This window comes from Bubalus kerabau, chromosome 1 (assembly GCF_029407905.1).
Source record: "Bubalus kerabau isolate K-KA32 ecotype Philippines breed swamp buffalo chromosome 1, PCC_UOA_SB_1v2, whole genome shotgun sequence".
NCBI lineage: Eukaryota > Metazoa > Chordata > Mammalia > Artiodactyla > Bovidae > Bubalus > Bubalus kerabau.
The window spans coordinates 175,370,130-175,396,923 of NC_073624.1; the positions used below are offsets into that span (position 1 = coordinate 175,370,130).

Consider the following 26,794-nt stretch of genomic DNA (forward strand, 5'->3'; position numbering starts at 1 on the left):
ACTCACGGTCACCCCTCTTGCGGCGTAGCGATATGGCCTGGTCCGGGACAGGGCGGGGTTTCGACTTGAGAGGCCGGCCTTTGAGTTGAAGGCGGGAAAATGGCGGATTCCTCGGGGCGGGGCGCTGGGTAAGTTGTGGCGCTGCGGGCCTGGATTTGTGGGTGTCAGCTGGAGGGCTGTAGTCGAGGGCTGGGGACAGAGGGGCCGCAGAGCTGGGGAGGTAAATGTCCTCGGGGTGAGTTCGAATCTGAGCCCCTCCCCAAGAACCACCGAGATGCGCGGGTTCTGGGAGGTGGGACGCGGCCTTGTGCATGCTGGGGAGCGTGGGCGCAGGACCCGAGGACGAGTTCGAGTCCCTGGTCAGAAGTTTCCATCCGGGGTGTTCTCCGGCGGGTGACTTAATCTCTCTCTGCCTCGCTTTTCTCCCTGGAGAAACCTGGCTGATCACGCCGCCGCCTAGTGTGAGGTTTAAAAGCGTTTAGAGCCGTGCCTCGCCACTGAATGTGATTCGTAGTTCTTCCAGTTATCTTTTTTATAGTGGACAGCTGTTGAACCGCTGAAATATCTCCTTTCATCTACATTTTTTTTTTTTAAATCCTATGTTCCTCATTTACAAATGAGCTTAGGGAGGAAAGATCATTTGCCCAGGCTCACATAGCAAGAGACAGATGTGGAATACTTACCCCTTGCCAGGTGTGATTCCGGGTGTCAAATTAAAAAATAGTCACAACCTGAAAGTTGAGAGTTATGTTTTATTCAGCGGAAATTTTTAGGACTTAAGCCTGGGAGGCAGCATCTCAAGTAGCCGTGAGAAAACTGCTCTGAAGGGACAGGGAGGAGGCAAGTTAGATGAAAATTTGTGTTGAGGCAGTCTGAGTTCGAGTTGGAAAAGAATTTCCAGACAGCATTTCAGAAGGGAGTGAGCAGAGATAATGAGGGCGCTGCAAATGCAGCGAGTGGGTTGACAGGTTTCATGGATTAATAGCCAAGTTTTATAGACTTAAGACCAAGAAAATTCCTGCTGGAAGGCTGGCGTTAGGTGATTGGTCAGGGCACCTTAGGGTGAGTACAGCTGTGGGCGTTTTTGCCTAATTCGGGGTCTGGAAGCCTGCTGGTGATGATCATGGCGGGTGGGCTTTTAGCAGTGGTTACAAAGGGGCTCAGTCAATTTCAGAGGTGACCTTGGTTCTGGGCTTCGTGTCTATGGCCTTAGTGCAAGGCCTCCAACCTGTGGCCTGGGGGAAGGACTCAACAGTTGGTAACAAAGGGCAGATAGCCTGAACGTCAAGAGATTATTGTGAATTAAAGAAAACCTGGTGTCTCAAAATAAGGAATCTAGCGCTTTTATATGTAGGGAAAGATGCAAGATTCTGCTAAGTCACTTCAGTCGTGTCCGACTCTGTGCAACCCCATAGACGGCAGCCCACCAGGCTCCCCCGTCCCTGGGATTCACCAGGCAAGAACACTGGAGTGGGTTGCCATTTCCTTCTCCAATGGATGAATGTGAAAAGCGAAAGTGAAGTTGCTCAGTTGTGTCCGACTCTTCGCGACCCCATGGACTGCAGCCTACCAGGCTCCTCCGTCCATGGGATTTTCCAGGCAAGAGTACTGGAGTCGGGTGCCATTGCCTTCTCCGGCAAGATTCTGGGCTCACTGAAATCATTCCTTTCAGAGTCATCTCAACTATCTAGGGCCAGTATCCTGCACTGAGTTCTTCAGGGCTCCCCATATGGAGTGGCTGTGGTCTAATGGCTGCTGGGTTGCCTAGGTATTTGTCTCCTTCCTGTGTGCCCTGGAGGGCTGGAATCATTGATGACTGGGATGTCCTTGTTTATTGATATGACAGGAAATACTCCATGTCTCACAAGGCTTTGTGTATTCCACCTATGTTTATTGTGCCTGTGCGCATGAAAATTTAGCGGGCCGCCTGAAGTCACTTTTGTTTATTCCACAGCCCCTTGTTCTAACGGTGAGATTGACATTAGCCTCTCTGAAGTTCGGAGGAAGTGCTTGAGGCTGGGGACAGGTGTAGTGCCACCCTTTCCCCAACCCTCAGGTCCCTGCAGGTTTGGCCTAAGTCCCTTTGCTTTGTCTCCAGAGCCCTGGCACAGACCCCAGAGGGAATCCGTGTGTGTGTGTGTGTGTGTGTGTGTGTCTAAGTCTCTTCAGTCATGTCCGACTCTTTGAGGCTCTGTGGACTGTAGCCTGCCAGGCTCCTCTGTCCATGGGATTCTCCAGGCAAGAATACTGGAGTGGGTTGCCATGCCCTCCTCCAGGGGATCTTCCCAACCCAGGGATCAAGCCTGCATGTCTTCTATCTCCTGCATTGACAGGCGGGTTCTTTACCACTAGCACCACCTGAGTAGCCCAGAGGGAATCTTTACTCTGTCCCTTTCTAGCTCTGAGACTCCCTACGGGTGACCTATATAAATCCCAGGTCCTTGTCTGGAAAACAAAGAGAAAGCAGGCTGACAGTTAGGTGTCTGCGGGGCTGGGAACATTCCATGAAGGAGCAGAGCGCCTGGCGCCCAGCCAGCATTTGTTAAGTTGCCTCTCCGCACTGTGGCTTGGAGGCAGCCCCAGCCCTGGCTTGGGCCTCGCCTGGGATCAGAGCCCGTGACTCGGAAGGTGGCTGCACTGAGCTCAACAGGGCCCAGCACCGCTGTCGCCCCTGGAGCCTGTCTGTGACCTCAGGAGGATTGACAGCGGCCAGACCCCTGCCTGGCATCCCGCTGTAGTGGTCTCTGCCATACATCACTCAAATCAGTCATATTTACATATATATATCCTTCTCTCTTGAGCACTCTCCTTTCTGTCTCTATGGATTAGCCTGTTCTGGATATTTCCTATCAGTGGAATCATGCAGCACATGACATTAAGTGCCTGGCTTCTTTGACTCAGGACAACATTTTTGAGATTTATTTGTTTCAACACGTATCAGTACTTCATTCCTTTTTAGGGTTGAGTAATATTCAGGGTTCATTTTTTATTTAAAATTTTGTCTTGGGGTATAGCCGATTAACAGTGTTGTCATGGTTTCAGGTGAACAGCGAAGGGACTAGCCATACACAAACATGTATGCATTCTCCCCCTAACTGCCATCAGGGTTCGTAAGTTTTTGACCGGAGTTTTGCAGCAGCCCCGCATCCCACGCTGCCGATCACTCGCTCACCGCTTCGGGGCTCCCCAGCCTTGGAGGTGCTGACATCTGCAGCAGCGTCCTCTCCCTGGTGGGCGCCGTCCTGTGTGTTGCAGGGCGTTGAGCACTGGTCTCCCCCACTAGGCCGATAGCAGTCCCCTCTGTTGTGACCATCGCGGGTGTTTAGACACCGCCAAATGTCCCCTACGATTCAGAATTGCCCTCCAGCGAGCACTGCTGAGTTACTCGTCTGACTGTTTATCAAGTGCCTCCTGCCCGCCTGGCTCCTGGGACTCAGTGTTTCCCATCCCTCACCCCCTCCTCAAATTGCCTTCTCCAGCTAAGCCACAGGGCTCTTACTGTTTAGTTGCTAAGCTGTGTCCGACTCTTGTGACTCCAGGCCTCCCGTCCATGAGATTTTCCCAGGCAAGAATACTGGAGTGGTTGCCATTTCCTCCTCCAGAGGGTCTTCCCGACTCGGGGATCCATCCCACCTTTCCTCCATTGGCAGGTGGATTCTTTACTCCTGAGACACTGGGGCTTATGGATTCCAGTTTCCGCATCATTCTCTGTGCCCTTGACCTTGATGGTCCCTGTCTGGGAATGTCCTTCTTCATGTATGTGAGTTAATGGTGCTTGTCACTCACCCCCAACCCCCAGCCCTTTCCCTGCCCTGGGCGCTCCCTCGTCGCACTTGCCTGATAGGAAATTGCTGGTTATCCGTCTCAGAGGAGAAACCTAGACCGCTGTTCACCGTGTAGCCTCAGTTGGCACACAAACGCCCATGAATTAATGAAGTTGAGATCGTTCAGACTTGGCAAAAATGCTCGATCTTGGGCCTTCCCTGGCGGTCCAGCAGTTAAAACTCTGCACTTGCGTCTCAGGGGGCTTGGGTTCAATCCCTGGTGGAGGGACTAAGGTCCCGCATCCCACATGGCACAGCCAACAAAAAAAAACTTGCTCTTCTCAGGCGTTTTCCCCAGGTGACAAGACTGGGACTCCGTATCCCTCCTCCCGTGGAGGTGGCCCCACCTTGCAGAGATGGGCAAGAGGGGTGGGTGCTGGGACAAGGCTGTCCCAAGGAAGCCCAGCCTCCTGGGTGGCTTCTCAGAGCTTTTTATCCACCTGCATTAACAAGACCCCCCCATTTCTCTCTTTTAGGAAGCCTCCTGCAGTGGGCCCCAGTACTGCTAGGGGTGCTAGGAGTAAAGGAAGAACACAAGGTGAGTAACATTGGAGAATCTATCTTTTGAAATGGAATCCACTGAAATTAAGTGATTTTTGGACTTCTGTGGAACTTCCAATGCAGTGGGCACTGATCAGGGAACTAAGATCCTACATGTTGCTGGCTTGGCCAGAAAAAAAAAAAAGTGATTACCCCGTTTCCACCCCCCCCCCTCCCCCCGCAGTAAGTACTTCTGGGGAAAAAGGAAAAAAACAGGTCAGAGCAGGAAAGCTGGGACTTTCCTTCTTTCTAGTCACACCTTTGGGGACCCTGAGTTTGGTCACCCAGCCCTGCAGCCAAGGGTGCAGCAGGACCTGAGGGGGGTTGTTTGGGGCAGTGGGCCTTTCTGGCCATGGGGGTCTCGGGCTGTGCCCAGGACACACCCACTTGTAAGAGTGGGTGAGGAGAGTCTGAGCTGAATTTGTTATAAAACATCAAAGTTTGTTTCTGAATAAGTGTGTCAGTCTCTCGGGGGTACCCACCTGTTTGATGTCCACCTGTGTGTCTGGGGTCACCGTCAACAGCCCTCCTTGACTCTTGGGTCTTGACTCGACCAGTTTGGGTGGTAGACCCAAGGTTCTCACACATTGCAGCTCAAGGCTCTGTTACGCTGAAGTATTTTTATGCCCTGCATCAGTGTGGATCTCAGAGAATTTGGAGCAGAATTCTAGTTCTCCAGTGACTGGAGGTTTATGTCACCTGGTCCGTAACATCTATCCTATTTACACATGGTCTAGTTCTTGGGCACAAATTATATCCTTCCTTGTAACATTGCTTCTTTGGAAAACCCACCGCTGTTGTGAACAAGTAGGTGCATTCTAGTTTTCCAGCAACTTGAAACTGCTTTTCAATTGTGCAGGGAACCCAGAATCTCCTTCCTAGATGAGTCAACTCCTTTGCTGATGGTATTAGACCCAGCGCGTTCTGGTCTCCTCCACCTGGAACTGGGGGTGTGCTTCGCCCCAGTCCCTTGCTGGACACCTGGTGGCAGATCCCAGGTGTGGCTTGATTCTCTACCCTGGACCCTGCCTGCTCTGACCTGGACCCTCGGTGCCTCCTGCCTGACTGAGTGAGCCCACTCTCCCTGCAGGCACGGCTCTTCCCTCCCTGGGGCATGCCTGGGTGACTACCAGCTCTACCTCCAGCCTGCTAGCTTGAGGAACAGGGGACACAGGACCCGCAAGGGGCCTGGAGGCGCTCAGCCTTCAGCAGCTCTTGGACCCACAAGACAGCCTGCTGTAGCTGCCGCAGGGCGGTGAGCCTGGGGACAGTGCGTCAGAGAGGAGGGTGCGGCCAGTGTGCTGCCCATTGCTGCTGCCTCAGGACGAGCACTGAGGATGGCCCGCCGGGCTCGGAGCTAGGGCATCTCAGGGGGCTGGCCGGAAGGAATTTCCTCGTGATCGTGAGGGCCAGACTGGGGAGTGGGAGGATTCCAGGGAAGCAGAGAGGAGGGGAGGCATAGTAAAGGGGAGCAGAAAAGTGGGAGGGGGCGGGGGTTGGAGTGGAGAGAGAATGAACAGTGAGACCCCTGGGGAGGGAAGTGGGATGATATAGGGCGGGGCTGGGGGAGTAGGTTTGCCTAACTGGGTGAGGGCTGGGCCCAGCACCCAGAGCTAGGGATTCGTTTTACCCCCAAGCACGGAAGTCCCGTCACATGGGGGAGCCCAGGTTATGGCCCTGAGGTTGGGAGGCAGCTAGATGCCCAGATGGGAGGACCTCCTGGGACTGCTTCTGTCTTGCCAGTGACGTAGGGAAGATGTCACCAGCTGACCGGAGGGATGGCCCAGGGTAGGAGGTGGAGGTCAGAGCAGAGGACTGGGGTTGAGCACTGGGTGTGCAGTGAGAGCCCCAGGGGGATGGAGGGGACACGTGGGCTTCCTCCATCCGCTTTCAGCGTCCCGGGGTCAGGTGTGGAAGGGGACCTGGGGCTGGACTTTCACCAAGGAATATGGCTGTGTTCCAGAGGGGTATTGGTACTGAGTCTCAGGGGAGCAGTCCTGAGCTAAGAGTGCTTTTGGGGGATGTAAAAGGCAGTACCATGATTGGGTCATAGGCGGGCCTGGGTGGGAGAAGGGCAGCTGGGGTCACAGCACACAGAGCAAGTTGGGGCGGGAGGAGAAGGTAAACAGGTGGCCATCTTTGCCTTTTTTCTTTTTCTGGCCAAGCGGCAGGGTTTGTGGGATCCCAGTTCCCCCAAGCAGGGATTGAACCTGGAGTCCTAACTATGCACCGCCAGGGAATTCTCGGGTGGCCACCTTGGAAGCTCTTTCTTCCTTTCCCTGCCCTGCTCTGCCCCGAGCCCACTTTCTGTTCTGACTGTTGGCACATACTCATGCCCTTTGTTTTTTTTTTAAATAATTGTGTCTACCTGTTTGTTTTTGGCTGTGCTGGATCTTCCTTGCTGCATGGGCCCTTCTCTGGTCTCAGTGAGCAGGGGCTGCGCTCGAGTTGTGGTGCTCAGGCTTGTCACTGCAGCGGCTTCTCTGTTGCCGAACACAGGCTGTCGGGGGCTGCGGGCTTCAGTGGTTCCCGGGCTCTAGAGCACGGGCTCGGTGCACCAGCTTAGTTGCCCCAAGCCATGTGGGATCAGGGATTGAACCCGGGTTTGCTGCATTAGCAGGTGGATTCCGGGGAAGCCCCCTTGCTCTTCCTTGATCGTAGTTTCTTGGGTCTCTGTGGCTCCGCCTCTAGTCCAAGCACTTGTGCACAGTGTGTGTGTGTTCCATCAATCAGTCGTGTCCAACTCTTTGTGACCCTTTGGACTAGCCTGCTGGGCTCCGCTGTCCATGGATTTCCTAGGCAAGAATACCGGAGTGGGTAGCCATTCCCTTCTCCAGGGGATCTTCCTGACCGAGGGATCAAATCCACATCTCCTGCGCCTCCTGCGTTGGCAGGCACATTCTTTACGGCTGAATCACCTGGGAAGCCCTTATGTACAGGAGGTGTCTCATACGTCTTCTTGCATACAAAAGATGTCTCATACATGCTCAAGGCTGAGCAGGGAGGGCTGATAGTGCCCAGCTTTCGGGGTGGGCTGTGGGCATCCTGGGCACTGGTGGATCCTTAACACTGCATGCCGTAGTTTTATTATAAACCAACTGTGTGTCCCTTACAGGTGGAAGAATAGTGGAGTCGCGGTACTTGCAGTATGACAAGAAAGCCCCCAGAAAGGTAACATATAACGTACATTTGAAACAGTTCTGAACTTGGAGTTCTGAGACAAGTTGCACCAGCCAGACACAGCCTGGTCCTAAAGGAAACATTTCAGGGGTTTGGCCCAGTTTGTCTTTGGGACTGTCACGCCCTTCGCGCCAACGCATGGATCTCTGTTGTGGGTGGCTGATCACTTTGAGTATCCCTTGTGCAAAGCCACGAGCTCTAGTGAATCATAAAGTTATTCCTGTCTCTCAACACAGTAATTCCTTTCTGGATTCTGTCCTGAAGCCGTTCCTTCTAATGCCTGGCACACAGTTCTCTGGCCTTGGCTGGTGTCATAAAAAATACCTGGAGGGTGTGAGAGAAAGACCATGGGGAAAAATGACGTGCCTGAATCGCCCAGCGTTACAGGAAGGGTTTAGTGACCTACCTTCTAGCTGCACCACGAGAATGATGAAACCACTGAAAATGACAGCAGAAAACATTTAATACTTTGAGAACCTGCTTTGTGTGGTGTTCAGTGAAAACAGTCATTACATTACCCAGTGACCTTTTTGTTTCAGCGTGTACGGACCACCAGTGTGTGTAAAGTTTGTGTTATCCCATTTTCCAAATCTTTGTTTATGATTTGGAAAAAATCATAAGATTTGGTAAAGTTTAGTTAAATATTTATTTCTACTGCCTTTCTTTTATTCTGGTAGGGTGAATGGCAGGTTGTTTCTTAGTTAACGTGATTTAGGACCGGGCTTGAAGGAAAAGGATACTTTTGTGCCAACTGATACGCTTCTTGGAGTGATTTTTTTCTTTTTTATGGACTTAATTTTTTAAGAGCGGTTTGAGTTTCAAAGCAAAACTGAGTGGAGAGTACAGAGATTTCCCATCCATACCCTGCCCCCGCCCCCTCATGTGCCTGTCCTCTCTGTCATCCGCATCTCGCACTGGAGCGTGGCGTGTTTACAGCCTAGGAACCTAAAATGACGCATCTGGACCCAGAGTCCGTGGTTTACATCATTGAAGTAATTTTCAACAAAAGCTAACAGTCCACACTTCATAATTTTAAAATTCCTGGACAGCTTGGTTACAGCACCCCCATGTGTCTACATGCTTATATAGTATTTTAGATTTTTAAGAGCTTCTCCATTTTCTTTTTTTTTAATCTTTTAAATTAAGGTGTAGTTTCCATAAAGGAAGCATCACTCTTTTCAGCATATAATTCTGTAAGTTTTGACCAGTGCATCCAGTCACAAACCCACCACAGTCAAGATGGAGAAGTCTGTCACCCCCGAGACCCCTTGTGCTCTGATGGAACCGGCCCTTCCCCATCCGAGGCAACTACGATTTGTTTTCTGTCCCTGTAGCTCGGCTTTTCCAGAAGATCTTTTAAAAGGTACCACCCAGATTGCAGCCTCTTGCAGACTGGCTGCTTTCCCGTAAAGGTCCCCCTGCCTGCCTCTGTACAGTTAGTGCGGGCTCCTGCGCTGGCTGATTGACATTCCACTGCACAGATGGACCGCAGTGTGCTCAGCCATTCCCTGGCCAAGGACATTGGGTTTCTTTCCCGTTTTTGACACTTACGAATAAAGCCACCTTAAACATTGCTGTTCAGGATTCTGTATGGATGTGATTGCAATTCTCCCAGGAGTGGAATTATAAGGGAATTGTATGTTTGACTTTGTAAGAAACTGCCCGACTTCTCCAGAGAGGCTGCAGCCACAGAGGACAGCCATTACTGTAAGATGACACCGTCCTAGTGGGTGCGAAGGGCTATCGCACTGTGGTTTTAAATTGCGTCTCCATAACAACTGATGATACTGAGCATCTTTTCATGTACTTATTGACCATTCCTATATCTTTGGTGATATGTCCATTCAGATCTTTTGCCCCTTTATTTATTTATTTATTTTTTTTCAGTCAGATCTTTTGCCCATTAAAAAAAATTAGGTTGTTTTTTTTTTCTCATCCTTGAGTTGTGAGAGCTCTTTCTGTGTCCTCGATATCAACCCTTTGTGATGATTTGCAAATATTTTTTTTTCCAGTGTATGACTTGGCTTTCCGTTCTCTTAAGTGTCTTGTAAACAACAGAAGTTCTCACTTTTGATGAAGTTTATCAATTTCTGCTTTTATGGAATGTGCTTTTGGTGTCTTATCTAAGAAACCTTTGCCTCAGCCAAGATCACAAACATTTTCTCCCGTTTCTCCAGTGAGTTGTATAGTTTTAGGTTTTACGTTTAGGTCTGGGATCCATTTTGAATTAATTTTTGTATCTGCAGTGATGATGGAATTCAAGTTCATTTTTAAGTGTACAGACGTCCTCATATTCCAGCGCCATTTGTTGAAATGACTCTCCTGTCCTTATTGTATTGTCTTATCACGTCTGTTGCAAAGCAGTTGACTATACATGTGTATATCATTTTTAGACCGTTCTTTTCTACTTTTCTATGTGTCTATCCTTTGGCCATTTATACACTGCCCAGATTATACAGTTTTGTAGGAAGTCTTAGAGTTGGGTCCTGTGAATTTTCCCACTCTGTTCTTTTCCAAAACTGGTACTTCTAGTTCCTTTGCCTTTCTGTACAAATTTCAGACTTATATTGCCATTTCCTACCAAAATTTCTGGAATTTTAATTATATTGAGTCTGTGCATCAGTTTAGGGAGAATAACATCCTAAAAACACCCAAGTCTTTCAATCCATGAACATGATATTCCTCTCCATTTATTTGTTTTTGTTAGATTTCTTTCATCGGTATTTTGTAATTCTCAGCATACAGATCTTTTCCATGTTTGGTTAGGTTTATACCTAAGTATTTGGTGGTTTTAATGCTGTTATACAAGATACTGTCTTTTCTTTCTTTCTTTAATTTGTTTCTTTTGTGATGAGATTTTATTAATGTTTTAAATTAAGAAATAATTCACGTATAACATGGTATTGGTTTTAGGTGTCCAGCACACTGGGGGCTTCCTAGGTGGCTTAGAGTACAAGAATCCACTGGCGATGCAGGAAGCCCAGACTTGATCCCTGGGTTCAGGAAGATCCCCTGGAGGAGGAGATGGCAACCCGTTAAGTATTCATGCCTGGATAATCCTATGGACAGAGGAGCCTGGTGGGCTACAGTCCATGGGGTCGCAAAGTTGTTCATTGCTAGAAGTATCTTTTCATATTGGCCCTGTGTCCTGCAAACTTGCTAAACTTACTTTCTAGTTTTAGCAGTGCTTCTAAACCTATTTTGGGATTTTCTATGTGAAGTATCCTGTCTGCAAGAAGGGAGTTTTCTTTTTTTTTTTTTTTGCAACTTGCTTGGCTTTTATTTCTTATTCTCAGACCTCTGTTGGCAGGCTGAATAGGAGTGGTGTCTATACATCAAAATGTTTTCACTCTCTATAAGATTTTCTTTTTGCTTTTATATTACTATGATGGCTTTCCAGCTGCAACTGTTGCTTGCTTTTTTATAATTTTTGAAGAGTAAGACCTTTACAGAAGCTTTGTTTATTTTGACTACCAAATTAATATGTTGTCTGTGTAAAACTGGGCAATACTAAAAAGTATATAGAAAATCAATCATCTGTAATCTGCCATGTCAGATAATACCACCAGCAAATTTTTGATAGTTTCCTATGTTCAACGGATATGAAGGTATCCTTTTTGAAAAAAGTAACATTTATCGTCTGTGTGCGGGCGTGCATGCTAAGTTGCTTCACTCGTGTCCGACTCTTTGTGGCCCCATGGACTGCAGCCTGCCTGGCTCCTCTGCCCATGGGATCCTCCAGGCAAGAATGTTGGTGTGGGTTGCCATGCCCTCCTCCAGGGGATCTTCCCAACCCAGGGAATGAACCACATCTCTTATGTCTCCTGCATTGGCAGGTGGGTTCTTTACCACTAGCACCTCCTGGGAAGCCCTCATCCTGTATATACGCAATTAAGTGTCAGAACTCCTTGAGTCTATCCCCTTGCCTCCAAGTAAGAGCAGATTCAGGCTTTGCAGATGGCAGGAAGGAAGGTGTCTTGTCCCCTGAAGGTCGTATATTCCCCTAACAGGCTCCTGCAGCAGATGCATTAAAGGCCGGTGGGACGATGCCTGAAGGTGGAACAAAATCCAGCCAGCTCCAAAAGAGCAAAGGTGGGTAAAGATGCAGGGAGAGTTTGAAAGAGCTCCAAGGCTCAGAGGGTGATGAGCATGTTGGAGAATTTTGTTTCTAAGTATGCTGGGTTAAAACTCCCTTTCCTTCATGGGGAGCATGAAGGAAAGGAACTAGGCAGAGAGTTTCAGTATAAAGCCTGATCTGGGATGTGTGAGGAGCTGAAAGGGATAGCAGAGGAATGAGGGGGCCCGTCCCATTTGTGGCCCCAGAGAAGAGCCACATTGCCATCATGGTGCTCCCTTGTGGCACCAGTTCCTTGCTCACATGGCCATTTCCCACCAGAGCTCTGAGAGCAGGACTTTCAGAGAGGGTATGAGACCGCATCCTCCTGCCTCTCACTATCTTGGGTTGGATCGTCTTCTAAAAGCTTTCACCAGAGCGATACGAAAACTTTCACATTTTCTGATTGTAGACGTGTCATGTGTTGCTTATTTAAAAAATGGGTAATGGGGACTTCCTTAGCAGTCCAGTGGTTAAGACTGAGCTTCCAGTACTGGGCGGGGGTCGGGGGGTGGGGCACGAGTTCGATCACTGGTCGGGGAACTAAGATCCCACATGCCGTGTGACCAAAGGAAAGGGGGAGTGTAGCCCAGGAGGGCAGAAGCTCGCCCGTGACCTACCATTCAGAGGACCGTCACTGGAGTATTTGCTGCTCAGTCCTGGTCAGTGTGCTCATTCTGGAAGCTGGGGAAGGCTCCTCCCCAAAGTAGCACATCATCCAGCTCCTGTGCCTGCCTCACGGGTGGTAGTGGGCAGCTCTTCTCTTGTAGAAGAGCAATTCACAAAAAGCAAAACTTTCTTGGCCCATGAACCGTCATTCAAAATGGCAATAACTTTGAGTTCCATAGGAGAAAACTAAATATGTTCTTTTACGACTTAGATTTCCTGCTTTATTGTTTAGATCAAGAGTCAGCAAAACTTTTCTGAGCCAGTGGTAAATATTTTAGACTTTGCAGGCCAGACAGCCTCTGTCACCAAACAGTTAACTCTGCCTTTCGCAGCGTGAAAACAGCCACAAACCGTGTGTACACAAATGGGCTTGTCTGTGTCCTTATAGAACTTTATTAACAAACACGGGAAGTGGGCCGGATTTGGCCTGCAGGGTACAACTTGCTGATCCTGTTCTGGCTGTTTGTCTGAAGTTATTCTGTTCCTTGACCCAGGCGCGACTGAGAAGCGGGCACACGGAGCTGGAGCCAGCCTTTTAGTCTTCTCTCATGCAGCTGGGTTGAGGGCCATGTGTGAAGCTGGGAAAGCTGGCATGGTCAGAGGGGTCAAAAACTGGGTCTGCCACATTTATAACTCAGAGTTCTCAGCTGGGGTTATTGAGGGGGGTGGTGTGGGATGCTGGTGGGTGGAGGCCAGGGATTGACACCCTCAGAGCACAGGATGGCCCCACAAAAAAGAATGATCTGCGCCCCCATGTCAGTAGTGCCAAGACAGAATTATAATTTAAACATAGCCATGACAGTTTAGAGGGACTGCTTGAGTTCCATTGTATGCCTTGATAGGAAATTAGTTTTCTTCATGGAAATGCTCTACATGCAGATGACAGAACATTCAACCAGTGGAAACAGAAATCTCCTGCCTCTAGTTCCCGTTCCTCACCCAGGAGGCAGCCAGCTGCTCCTGATAGATTTTTGTCTAATGAGCATTTTTTAAAAATTTGAACACAAAAGGTACCACCATTTATACTTTTTGTCACTTTACTCTTGTTTCCTCAACTGCATAGTTCTTCATTGAAGAGTTTTGTTTACTTGCTAACGTGACTGTATTTTACATACTATTTGCTCATTCTGCAGCCTCCTGGAAACCTTGTTTAATTGAAACCTGCAGTTCACCAAGTGCCCATTTTAGACAGTACAAGGTGTAATTTCACATTTTTAAATAGAGGCTAAAAAATGAAGCTACAAGAGAAAGAGAAAAAGAGCAGAGGGCAGAACATGTATATTGCATGCTATTAGACTCTTGGCCTTCTCTGGTGACTCAGACGGTGAAGAATCGGCCTGCAGTGCAGGAGACCAAGGTTCGATCCCTGGGTTGGAAAGATCCCCTAGGAGAAGGGAATGGCTACCCCACTCCAGTGTTGTTGTCTGGAGAATTCTCTGAGCAGAGCACCTTGTTTGTTTATTTATACGTTTATTTTGTTTTTCTTTATTTTTGACTGCTCCACACAGCTTTCAGGATATTGGTTCTGCAACCAGGGGTCAAGCCCAGGGCCCTAGCAGTGAGAGCGTGGATTCCTCACCACTGGACTGCCAGGGAATTCCCTATTTTTATATTTTTATTGAGGGATAATTGATTTACAGTGTTGTATGAGTTTCAGTTGTAGAGCCCAGTGATTTAGTTATACACATACATTTATGTCTATTCTTTTTCCGATTCTTTTCCCTTATAGGTCTTTACAAACTATTGAGTGTAGTTCTCTGTGCTATAGAGTAGGTCCTAGGTCTATTTCTGTTTTGTATGTTCATATGTACACAGCATCTTTTATTTAAACTAAGCAGAAAGGCTTATTTGTGTCTTTTGGTCCTAAAGACTGCCTCTCTTTTCTAGTTCTACTTTAAAATATATTCAAGTTGGTGGGTGGGAATTTCCAAAGGTTTTTCAGCCTTCTCTACTGCTTCTTTGCAAGAAACTGAGTTTTTGGAAGGAGGTGGTATTGCAGAGAAAGTTTCCTGCTTCCAGGCTTCCACATCTTGCTAACTGGGCTGACTCCTGGGAATTCTCCTTGGGTCCCATAGATGGCAGTGGACTTGACAAAGGCAACCTGCAGTCTACCTTGCTGGAGGGGCATGACACTGCCTTGTCTGACCTGGATCTCTCAGCCATTCACGGTAAGTCGTTCACTGTCCCCGGCCATTCCCCTGCTGCGGGTTGCAGTGCATCCCTGAGGGCTTCCAAAATCTGCTCTTCTCACCCTAGAAACACTTTTTTTTTTTTAAGTATAGTTGATTTACAATGTTGTGTAAGTTTCAGATACATAACACGGTGATTCATATATATATATATATATAAAGATTATGTAGATTTTTTTTTCAGATTATTTTTCCTTATGTTATTATAAAATACTGAGTATAGTTCCCTTACTGTACAGTAGGTCCTTATTGGGATCTATTTTATATGTTAATTCCAACCTCCTAATTTATCCCCCAACCTTCCCTCTTTGGTAACCATAAGTTTTTTTTTCTATATGTCAGTGGGTCTGTTTCCATTTTGTGTATAAGTTCATTTTTATTTTTTAGATTCCACATTAAGTGATATCATATGATATTTGTCTTTCTCTGTCTTGACTTCATTTAGTATGATAATCTCTAGGTCCATCCATGTTGCTGCAAATAGAATTATTTCATTCTTTTTATGGCCTAATCAATATTCCATTGTAGATATATACTAGTGTTAGTTGCTTGGTCATGTCTGACTCTTTGCGACCCTGTGGACTGTAACCTGCCAAGCTCCTCATCCACGAGATTTTCCAGGCAAGAAATCTGGAGTGGGTTGCCATGTCCTTCTCCAGGGGATCTTTCCAACCCAGGAATCGCACCCAGGTCTCCTGCACTGCAGGCAGACTCTTTACCATCTGAGCTGCTAGGAAAGCCCCAGATACATGCTACCTCTTCTTTATCCATTCATCTGTCAGTGGACATTCAGTCGCTTCCATGTCTCGGCTCTTGTAAATAGTGCTGCAGTGAACATTAGGTGGCCTGTGTCTTTTCACTTTATGGGTAACACTTTTCTTCACCTTAGATAAAAGTGTGGTCCGAAAGACTCCACAATTAAAAAAAAAGTCAAAGAAAGCCGAGTTGTCATCCTCTTCTGCCGCGAGTGAAAAGAGCCCAGTAAGTGTCTGAAATGAGAGGGAAGCCGCCGCTGCAAGTTGGCTAAATCCTGCCTTGTGCCAGGTGCCCCTCGATGCCTTGCTCCAGGAGCAAACAAGCCAGCTGTGCCTTTCAGGACAAAAGCCCACAACATTCTTAGAGGATTTACAGAGTTCCATCTTCCCAAGTATACACCTATGGGAGGAGATACAAATTCAGGGTCATGTGAAAAATGAGATCGGGGTCTGGTTTTCTGGCGCCACACTAGGGTGGTCTACAGGCCAGGTCCCGACCATGGCAGAGGGTGGCTGGGCTGTCGTCTTGCCTGCGGGGGAGCCCCAAGTCCTGGTTCTGGTGAGTCGCCGGGTTGGTGGGTGCCCTCCAGCTGGCAGCAGACCACTCACCTGCCAGAAAGGGACCAAAGAGCACCCTCGTCCTGTCACAGAGGCCCCAGAAGACTAAGTGAGAAAAGAGGCCGCTTGGGGACACACAGTCGAGAAGCGGCAGAGTGCTTGTGTGAAGACAGCGCATGTGGGCGAGGGTTCTGCCCCTTCTCTCCCGGGGGGCAGAACTGGATTTACACCAGTTCTCGGGGAACCAGGAGTATCTTTTTCTTCTCCTGAAGGATCTGTCACAAGCAATGGAAATGATGGAGTCCCAGACTCTCCTTCTGACCCTGCTGACCGTGAAGGTAAGGATGGAGCCTCTTTTCATGTGTGTCGCAGATGGAAGGGTGGCCGCTGTCAGCCACGGAGGCAAGGTCCTCTCTGGCCTGAACTTTTGTTTTGCATTTCCCAGATGGAGAATGGCCTGTCTGCATTCGAAGAACAGGCAGAAAAGAACCTAGAAATATTGTGTAAAGAGAAGGAGAAACTCCAGAAAAAGGCTTATGAGTTGAAGCGCAGGCTTCTCCTCTGTCAGAAGAAGAAGGAGCTGGAGGATTTCCTGGATGCACAGGTCAGGGGTGACCACGGCCTCCAAGTCTCATGTCCCAGCAGCATCAGTCCTTTGGGGAGGGTTGGAGAGAGCCTTTATTGTGAGTGTCCCTCCTCATTTGGCTTCAACTCTATTTCTGTGTGGCAATTTATCAGAGGACGTGACGGTAATGTCAGAACCGACCTGCAAATGGGCCTGTCTCTTTAACACACACGGGCCCTGGGAGGTTTCTCCAGCCGTCCACTGGCTAACACTGCGCCTTCAGTGCACGGGGCACGCGTTCCATCCCTGGTTGGGAAACTAAGGTCCCACATGCCATGGGGTGTGGCCGAAAAAAAAAAGTGAGACATGCTCTGGCCAGCCCAGGTGGGCCCGGGTGCTGGTGGGAGATGCAGGCTTGGTGCTGAATGGACAGGAATGCCCATGTCAAGGAAGGTCACAGTGAACCCTGGGAACCTAGGAAGGCTCGACCAGGAAATGGGGCTCCTCACCCAGTGTGTGTGTGTGCTGGGGCCACCATAACAAAGGACCACAGGTGGGGTGGCAGCTTAAACAACTGACACTTATTCTCCCTTCCTTCTGGAGGCTGTGCATCCGAGATCAAGGTGTCAGCAGGGTGGGTTCCGTCCGAGGGCCGTGAGGGAAGGAATGTCCCAGGCTCTGTCCTTGGCTTGTCGGCGGCCATCTTCTCCCTGTGTCTCATTGTTAGCTGGCCTTCTCCCCGTGAGCGTCAGTCTCCACATTGCCCCCTTTTATGAGGACACCTGTCATACTGATCAGGGCCCAGCTTAATGACCCCACCTTAACTGGATTACCTCTGTAAAGTCTCCAAGTCAGGTCACGTTCTGAGGTGCTGGGGGTTGGGGTATCAACCAAGGAATTTGTGAGAACAAGTCCAGCCCGTGACACCTAGCACACACTTGTGAGTGTTCCCTGTGGCCCAGCCCCAAGCTGAAAACAGGGTCCCTGTCCTCCTGGACCTCACAGTAGAAGAAAAAGAAAAGATAATCACGTAAAGAAATCCTTACAACCCCCAGACAGCATGTACGAGGAAAGAAGGCTTGGCGGGCACGGCCTTGGTGGGTGGAGGCCTGTCAACTCCAGGCTCTGAAGCAGGAGGGCCCAGCCTTCCTGGGTCCACTGTGATCCCAGTCAAGGGCTCAGCCTTGGAACATGCTGGAAGGCCAACACATGTTCCTGGTGAGGAGGCCTGGGCCACCTTGCTAGTGGCCGGCTGGGACTCGGGAGAGCCCACCACACCCTTGGAAGCTTCCCAGGGAGACCTGGGAGGACCAGTGCTCTGTCTTTTTTATTAAGGTTTGTCTAATAAAGTGTTTTAAATGGTGCTGCCAGTTTCTTAAATGATGGTATCCGCATCACTGACTCAATGGATACGAAACTGAGCAAACTCTGGGAGATAGTGGAGGGCAGAGGAGCCTGGCATGCTATGGTCCACGGGGTTGCAAAGAGTCGGACACGACTTAGCGACTGAACAACAACAATCAATTTCTTTATTTTTATTTTCTTTTACTTTTGCCCGCGCTGTGCAGCCCGTGGGATCTGAGATTCCCCAACCCGGGATCGAACCCGCATCCCCCGCAGTGGAAGCACTCCAAGTGTGGAGTCTTCACCTCTGGACCCCCAGGGAAGTCCCAGAACAGTGCCGAGTCTTTACCTCACACGTGCCGTCCGGTGAACTTGCAGGGAGGGGAGCGCAGGGCTTGGACTCACAGGTTCTTCCCTCCCTGCCTGCAGATTGAGATGCTGAGCCCCTTGGAGGCTGTGGCCAGCCACTTTCGGGAACAGTACAAGACATTTGCAATAGCCCTGGACACCACACGGCATGAGCTGCCCGTGAAATCAGTCCACCTGGATGGAGACAGGCAGCTCTTCTTAGGTAAGAGCTGGGGTGGCTGCGGGGCAAGCGGCAGGACAAGCCACTGGTGCGTGTTGGCATCTCCTGTGTCCTGGGTACCTTTATCCCTCAATGTCATGTCACAGGCCTCCTTGCAAGTAGATGGTGTGTCCCCCGTCAAATGGCAGAGGATGCGGGGGGCCGGCGAGGCTGACATTTGTTTAGGGTCGGGTCCTGAGTCAGAGCTGCATTGGGATTTGAACCCAGGTTTGTAGGATGACCCTTCAGTGATCTCCTGTCCTGAAAGGCGTGCTGGGAGCCTGCCGTCTCTCAGCCTTGGGCAGATCTAGTAAGGTGCTTTGGCAGCTGGGAAACCACAGGGCCACCACCCCCTACCTTGTCCTGTCTTCTGAGCAGAGCAGAGATGGGCGCTCCCATCTCCGTAGGGCGTTCCATCTAATACTTCACTTGAAGAAGATGACAGGTGTGAAGAGCACCATCCAAGACCCTATGGTTCTCTTTAGAACAAGTCTCTTTCTCAAGCGAGTTTTCAGCTGCCATAGAGTTTGCCTCCTTCCTTCCTTCCTCTCACTTTCTGTCTCCCTTCCTTCCTTCCTCATTTAAGTATAATTGCGTTACAGTGTTGTGTTAATTTCTGCTGTACAGCAAAGTGATTCAGTTATGCATGTGTGCTCAGTCTTGTCTGACTCTTTGCTACCACATGGACTGTGGCCCACCAGGCTCCTCTGTCCATGGGATTCTCTAGGCAAGAGTACTGGAGTGGGCTGCCATTTCTTCCTCCAGGGGATCTTCCTGACCCAGGGATCGAATCCAGGTCTCCTGCTTTGGCAGAGAGGTTCTTTACTGCTGAGCCACCAGGGGAGCCCAATTCACTCTACATATATGTATATATACAGTCACTTTTTATGTTTTCTTCCATTGTTGTTATGGAGAAGGAAATGGCAACCCACTCCAGTATTCTTGACTGGAGAATTCCAGGGACAGAGGGGCCTGGTGGGCTGCCGTCTGTAGGGTCACACAGTCAGACACAACTGCAGGACTTGGCAGCCGTTATGGTTAATGACAGGATACTGCATGTACTTGCCTGTGCTGTACAGTAGGACCATGTTGTTTAACCATTCTATGTATACTTTGCTTGCATCTACTAATCCCAAACTTCTTATTCAGTGATCATTGCAAAGAAATAGAGGAAAACAATAGAATGGGAAAGACTAGAGATCTCTTCAAGAAAATTAGATACCAAGGGAACATTTCATGCAAAGATGGGCTCAATAAAGGACAGAAATGGTATGGACTTAACAGAATACATTAAGAAGAGGTGGAAAAAATACACAGAAGAATTATACAGAAAAGGTCGTCATGACTGAGATAACCATGATAGTGTGATCACTTACCTAGAGCCACATATCCTGGAATGTGAAGTCAGGTGGGCCTTAGGAAGCATCACTATGAACAAAGCTAGTGATGGAATTCTAGTTGAGCTATTTCAAATCCTAAAAGATGGTGGTGTAAAACTGCTGCACTCAATATGCCAGCAAATTTGGAAACTTCAGCAGTGGCCACAGGACTGGAAAAGGTCAGTTTTCATTCCAATCCCAAAGAAAGGCAATGCCAAAGAATGCTCAAACTACCACACAATTGCACTCATCTCACACACTAGCAAAGTAATTGCACTCATCTCACACACTAGCAAAGTAATGCTCAAAATTCTCCAAGCCAGGCTGCAATAGTACGTAAACTGTGAACTTCCAGATGTTCAAGCTGGATTTAGAAAAGACAGAGGAGCCAGAGATCAAATTGCAAACATCTGTTGGATCATGGAAAAAGCAAGAGAGTTCCAGAAAAACATCTATTTCTGCTTTATTGACTATGCCAAAGCCTTTGACTGTGTGGATCACAACAAATTGGAAAATTCTTCAAGAGATGGGAATACCAGACCACCTGACCTGGCTCCTGAGAAATGTATATGCAGGTCAAGAAGCAACAGTTAGAACTGGACATGGAACAACAGACTGGTTCCAAGTTGGAAAAAGAGTACGTCAAGGCTGTATATTGTCACCCTGCTTATTTAACTTCTATGCAGAGTACATCATGTGAAATGCCGGGCTGGATGAAGCACAAGCTGGAATCAAGATTGCCAGGAGAAATATCAATTACCTCAGATACACAGATGACACCACCCTTATGGCAGAACATGAAGAAGAACTAAAGAGCCTCTTGATGAAAGTGAAAGAGGAGAGTGAAAAAGTTGGCTTAAAACTCAGCATTCCTACTATTATGGCATCCAGCCCCATCATTTCATTGCAAATAGATAGGGAAACAATGGAAACAGTGACAGACTTTATTTTTGGGGGGCTCCAAAATACTGCAGATAATAACTTCAGCCATGAAATTAAAAGACCCTTGCTCCTTGGAAGAAAAGCTATGACCAACCTACACAGCATATTAAAAAGCCAGAGATATTACTTTGCTGACAAAGGTCCATCTAGTTAAAGCTATGGTTTTTCCAGTTGTCATGTATGGATGTGAGAGTTGGACCATAAAGAAAGCTGAGTGCTGAAGAATTGATGCTTTTGCACTGTGGTGTTGCAGAAGACTCTTGAAAGTCCCTTGGACTGCAAGGAGATCCAACCAGTCCATCCTAAAGGAAATCAGTCCTGAATATTCATTGGAAGGACTGATGCTGAAGCGCCAATACTTTGGCCACCTGATTCGAAGAACTGGCTCATTGGAAAAGACCCTGATGCTGGAAAAGACTGAAGGTGGGAGGAGAAGGGGATGACAGAGGATGAGATGGTTGGATGGCATCACCAACTTGATGGACGTGAGTTTGAGCAAGTTCCGGGAGTTGGTGATGGACAGGGTGGCCTGGCGTACTGTAGTCCGTGGGGTCACAAAGAGTTGGACACGACTGAGCAACTAAACTGAACTGAATCCCAGACTTCACTCTGTCTCTCTCCTAACCCATTGCTGCTTGGTAACCACCATCTATTCTCTGTGTCCGTGAATCTGTTTCTCTTTTGTAGAGGAGTTCATTTGTACCCTTTTTTTTTTTTTACTTTCCACACATAATGGGTAACATGATATTGGTCTTTGTCTGGCTTGCTGCACTGAGTGTGATAACCTCTAGGTCCATCCATGGTGCTGCGATGGCATAGTTCATTCTTTTTTATGACTGAGAAGTATTCCATGTGTATATGTACCACATCCTCTTTATTCATTCATCTATTGGTGGACATTTAGGTTGCTTCTGTGTCGTGGCTATTGTGAATAGTGCTGCTATGAAGATAGGAGTACATGTATCTTTTTGAATTAAAGTTTTGTCTAGATAAATGCCCAGGAGTGAAATTGCTGGTTCACATGGCATAGAGTTGGGTAATTTCTAAGCTGAGCTCTCATGAGCCACTTGAATATGTTTTGTTTGAAGCTGATGTAAAATAAAGCCTTTTCCAATGTGAAATAGTATGTATGACACAGGACCTTGAAAAATGAGCCTTGTTGAACCATCCTCCATGTCCAGGTTTCTAATTTTATTTGTAACTCTCGGTCTCCATGTCTGATAAATCCCTTAGATAGTTGGGAGGAGTTGGGCTTAGGGACTGTTAGCGTTTCCTAGGGCTTCTGTAACAAAATAGCATAAACAGGGTGGCTGAAAACAACAGATATGTGTTCCCTCTGAGTTGAAGGGGCCACATTGGGGTTGGATGCTTCTGGACTCTCTGGTGGAGGATGTATCCCCTGCCTCTCTCCTGGCTTCCGTGTGCTGGCAGGTGTTGGCTGGTGGAGCATTTCTCCAAACACTGCCTCTCTCTTTTTTTTCCAGCTGTTCCTTTTGTTTTATTTATTTTGCACTTAATTATTTATTTTGTTTTTGGCTGCGCTGGGTCTTCGTGGTTTTCTCTAGTTGTTGTGAGCAGGGGGCTGCTCTCTCGGTTCTGCGTGCAGGCTTCTTTCTGACCACAGGCTGTAGGCGCATGGTCCTCAGTAGTTGGGCGTACGGCTTAATTGCCCTGAGGCAAGTGAAGGTCGGGGATCGAACACGTGTCCCTTGTGTTGGCAGGCGGTTCCCTGCCCTCTGGACCGCCAGGGAAATCCCCGTTGTCATTAAGTTGATTTTGGCTTTGTTTTTTGTTTGTTATCACAGAGTTGCAGCACCGCCTGTCTTCACGTGGCCTTGTTTCTGAGACTCCTTGTCTAAACTCTCCCCTTCTTACACGAACACCAGTGGCTGCATTAGGCCCCTCTCTAATGACCTCCTTCTAACTCAATTACATCTCTGGAGACCTCATGTCCAGTTAGGTCGCGTTCACAGGTACCTGAGATTAAGACCTGAACATGGTTTCTGGGGAGGACACAGTTGAGTCTCTCGGCAAAGATGTGTGTTTATAAGAACCCTTACAAGGGTCCCCAAGTGTCACAACGTACAGCTGCGACGTGTAGTGTTGGGACTTGTACCAGACTCAGAGATGCTGCTTTTGCTAGAGCAGGTGGGGGACCCAGCGCTGTTGCCAGCGGCTTCCCATATGGGGCTGGGTGGGGAGGGGGTGCAGAAGTGGTGGGACCGGGGACTGGAAACCACGGGTTTGTTCTTAAGTTCCTTCTCGCCCAGATCGTCTCTGTCTTACGCATTCGTTTCTGTAGCGAGGACAGCAGTATGCCCTCTCAGGTCTGTTTCCGTAACTTCCTGCACGGCAGACACACCTGACCCCCCGTCTCAGACCCCTGTGATCTCAGGCAAAGGGGCCCAGAGGCGGTGCCAGCGCATGAATGTCTTCTTTCACTGCCCTTTGTTCCTTCGAGCCTTTCACGATTCTGGCATCACACGAGAGCATTCCAGCAAAAGGAGAAAAATCTAGTTGGCCACCTAGCTCGTGTGTCCATTGCTTGGGGCTCCTTGAAAGGCGCCATGGTTGGCAACCCCTTTTTCCCTCCAGACGAGTTGCAGCAGGAATTGAAGACCACACGCCATCTGCTGGGAGAACTTGGCATTGGCAGCTCAGAAGACAATGCAAAGGCCTTTGACGTGCTGAGGGAACTCAGGGAGGTGATCCAGAAGAAGGACCTGGAGCTCCGAAGGTATTGTAGGAAATAGCTCAAGAAAAAGATAGCACCCCTCCCTGCAACCTCCCCTTCGGCAGAGAGAGGCTGTTGGCAGCTGCCCTGTGGAGGGCGTGCTGTGCCCCAGAAGGTGGGCAGCTCTGATATTTCCAGGGGCCAAGGGTATGAAGGTCCAGCAAGGCAGGGAGAGAGCAAGATTCTTTGAATCCAAGAATACCCCGGTGTGTGTTCTTTTTCTAAGAAATTTTTTGTTTTGGTTATTGGATGTGGACGGTTTTAAAGTCCTTATTGAATTTGTTACAACATTGCTTCTGTTTGATATTTTTCATTTTTTTGGCACGGAGGCATGTGGGATCTTAGCGCCCCAACCAGGGGTTGAATCCACACCCCTTGCATTGGAGGGTGAAGTCTTAACACTGGACCACCAGGGAAGTCCCCTGTGTGTGTTCTGGGGCAGCCACAATAGAAAGGGGCGATCGTTGCCCAGGGTAGGAGCACATTACGGACCCTAGGGTTGGTCTGTATGTGTTTTTCAGAATAGGGGCTTTGAGAGATCTTGGAACCTCTTATTAATGTCTAAATACATGTAGAAAAGCCGCAGGTGGTAACGGTGGCTTTCACGAACAGGCACCCTTGTGTAACCAGGGCCCAGGTCCATACAGCCGATGGCCAGTTCCACAAAGCTGCCTGCCTGCCCCCACCCACGGGACTTTTCTAATCATGGGGCTTTCCTCCACCTCTTCCAAAAGAGAATCTAGTTTTCTTCTCCTTTATGATGTCAAATGTATTTCCTAAGGTGCCTGAAAAGTTTGAAAGGTCCTCATGACAAATACCACCTGCTATGGCATCGCCTCCCTCTGTGTGCCTGGGGTGAAATCAGACACACCAAAGGATTCTAGGTCACCAGGGTCACAGGAGTAAATGGAAAACACACGAATGGGAAAGCACGTTTTATGCTGCCTTCCCCACCGCTGTTTACGTCGTGTGATTCCTGGGACAGTGCCCCATTCACGGCTCTGCCTCCCGCCCTTAGGATGGTTCCTTGCACGGTGTTGGTACTCCTTAAATATTCGTCGAGTAAATGACTCTTTTCCTTCACACCTGGCCAGTCCTGTTCTAGGGGCTTTGCTGTTTGAGTTCTTCTCAGACAAATCTTACTCACCCGTGCTTTCCCACAAGCCCAAGGAGGGTCACCCTGAACCTGTCTCCCCCATGTGACAGCCTCATAGGTGCTCGGGCAGGCTGGGGGTGGTGAAAAGATTCCATCATCTTCTTGTTGATGCAGGAGCGTCGAGCAGGTTCTGGAACTTTCCGCCGAGGCAAGTAAAGAGGCAGCCTTAATCAACCAGGATGTCTGGGAAGAGGCCCAAGGCCCCGAGGCCCTCAGCCGGTGGTATTTTAATCCCAAGGAGGCCACTGACGGGGAAACTCAGGAGATCAGGAGCCCCTTGGGCCACGACGAACTGTGAATCCACATGCAGAGTGTGTCCCCACCCCATGGGGAAGGACGCACGTCCTGTGCCCCTTGTTCCGGGGCGCAGGGAACCTGCAGCGACCCCCCGGGTTCTTCAGACTTGCGCACTTTACGCACTTAGCCTAGCCGTATAGTTATTTTTGTGTGATAATCTCATTTGATAATTTAACAAATAAAAACTGTTTTGCAACGGAGCCTTGGCTTTTCTGTAAGGGGCAGAAGAAGGCGCATGTTGTCCCAGCTTTTTCTGAAAAGCTGGTCCTGAGCATCAGAACCTCCCAGACATTATGACCAGTTGACCCTTGAACAGTGTGGGTTTGAACTGCAGGTCACTTATACATGGATCTTTTTCAGTAGTAAATACTACATGGTAATTTAGTTGCTAAGTCTTTTCTGGCTCTTTTGTGACCCCATGGACTGTAGCCCACCAGGCTCCTCTGTCCATGGGATTTCCCAGGAAGAACACTGGAGTGGGTTGCCATTTCCTCCTCCAGGGGACCTTCTGAACCCAAGGACTGAACTCATGTCTCCTGCATTGCAGATGGATTCTTTACCACTGAGCCACCAGGGAAGCTCAAATACTGTGTAGCATGATGCAGTCCTTGGTTGGAAGAATCCACGTTTCAGAACTTGTGGGTACGGAGGCATAAATTCTGTGAAGATTTTTGACTGTGGAGCCTCTAACCCAGTGCTGTTCGAGAGTCAGTTGTATTTCACTTTGAAGATTGCTTCATGCCCTTCAGTCAGTGGGCGGTTCTGTTGAATAAGCAGCAGCGGGTTAGGAGTTGGCCCTCGAATGGAAATTCTGCATGCAGGCCAGAGCCCTCGTGGCCGTGCTGGGGCACAGCTACAGGGCTTGTGGCTGCCGTCTACACTCCACTCGGGACTGTGGCGCAGGGAGTGGGTCCAGCCCGCGCGCTGGCTGCCGTCCACACCGCGTGGGCCTGGGCAGTCTTCCTGGTTCCTGTGGCTGTGCCTCCGTTGGCATCTGGCACTTCCTGTCTACAAGCCTTCTGTGGTAGGACACCAGGAGGGGGAGCGGTCCCCAGTGAGATGTAGGGTCCATCCCCATGGCACTTATTTTTTGTTTATATTATTATTAAGTTTTTATCATTGAAAAAATATTGTTATTTATCATTTTTTAAATTTACCGTTTAACTTTCGGCTGTGTGGGCTCTCGTTGTGGGACACAGGTTCAGTAGTTGCAGTACGTGGCCTGAGGTGCCCCTTGGCACGTGGGACCCGGGCCCCCTGCATTGGGAGCTCCAAGTCTTACCACTGGACACCAGGGAAGTCCCCCATGATGCTTTTAGATTAAAGAAATGTGGCCTTTTTACCCCCTTTCCCCTTAACCCTGCCAACACTTCCCCTCCCCGCTGGGGCCTCTGGGGCTTCCGTCAGCAGGGTGTGGATTTACATTTGTAGGTAGGGGTCCAGGTGTCCCCACTTAGACGTAGGAGCCGTTCCCACAAAACCCACAGTCTCTTCCCAGCAAGCTGGTTGAAACCTCCCGATTTGCATCCACACTCCCAACCCTTCCATTATATCTCCAAGTCCATTTGAAGCCCGCATGGGAGTTTCCCATGGAGCTCCTAGATCAGCGTCCCAGAAACGTCTCCACATCCTGACCCATTTTCTTCCACCACTTGTGTGGGCTCAAAAATTACAGTTCAGGTTTAGCTGCTCCGTGGCACACGGGGGCTTCGTTTCCTGACCAGGGATGGACCCTGCGTCCCTTGCATCGGAGGGCGGGTGCTTAACCACTGGACCACCAGTGGAGTCTCGAGTGGGGCACTCGACGGTCGTAGCACGTGCGTGTACACAGCCCCCCTGCGGCCTTCCCCGCCTCCACCAGAGGCAGCCCGAACTCCAGCCCTTAGGCCAGGCCCTCCCGTGGCCCTGTATTCAGGATATAAGTGTCTGATATTCTGCCACATGCTTTCTTTTCCCTCTGCTCTTCTTTCTCCTTTCTCT

The 26,794-nt window shown here is 49.0% G+C and overlaps 1 protein-coding gene across 5 annotated transcripts; it reads left to right on the forward strand.

Annotated features, from left to right (window-relative positions):
- HAUS8 (HAUS augmin like complex subunit 8) lies at positions 1-25,014 on the forward strand. Of its 5 annotated transcripts, none has more exons than XM_055541859.1 (12): positions 1-128; positions 3,651-3,760; positions 4,301-4,362; positions 7,480-7,535; positions 11,555-11,636; positions 14,403-14,495; positions 15,406-15,497; positions 16,102-16,167; positions 16,275-16,433; positions 18,168-18,309; positions 23,223-23,364; positions 24,632-25,014. In XM_055541859.1, the coding sequence occupies exons 2-12, from the start codon at positions 3,726-3,728 to the stop codon at positions 24,813-24,815; spliced, it is 1,113 nt and encodes a 370-aa protein (XP_055397834.1). In that variant the 5' UTR covers positions 1-128; positions 3,651-3,725; the 3' UTR covers positions 24,816-25,014. The 5 variants fall into 5 exon arrangements, with proteins under 5 accessions (XP_055397834.1, XP_055397835.1, XP_055397829.1 ...); XM_055541854.1 differs by having other exon boundaries at positions 107-128; positions 3,651-3,756; XM_055541860.1 differs by lacking the exon at positions 3,651-3,760 and having other exon boundaries at positions 39-128.
- Positions 25,015-26,794: the final 1,780 nt, after the last annotated feature.

Excerpts from the sequence above, each read along its gene's own strand:
- HAUS8 (XM_055541854.1), top strand. The coding sequence starts at position 3,683 with ATGGATTCCAGTTTCCGCATCATTCTCTGTGCCCTTGACCTTGATGGT. Across the intron at positions 7,536-11,554 it reads ACAAGAAAGCCCCCAGAAAG|GCTCCTGCAGCAGATGCATT; the intron begins GTAACATATAAC and ends TTCCCCTAACAG. Across the intron at positions 14,496-15,405 it reads GGATCTCTCAGCCATTCACG|ATAAAAGTGTGGTCCGAAAG; the intron begins GTAAGTCGTTCA and ends TCTTCACCTTAG.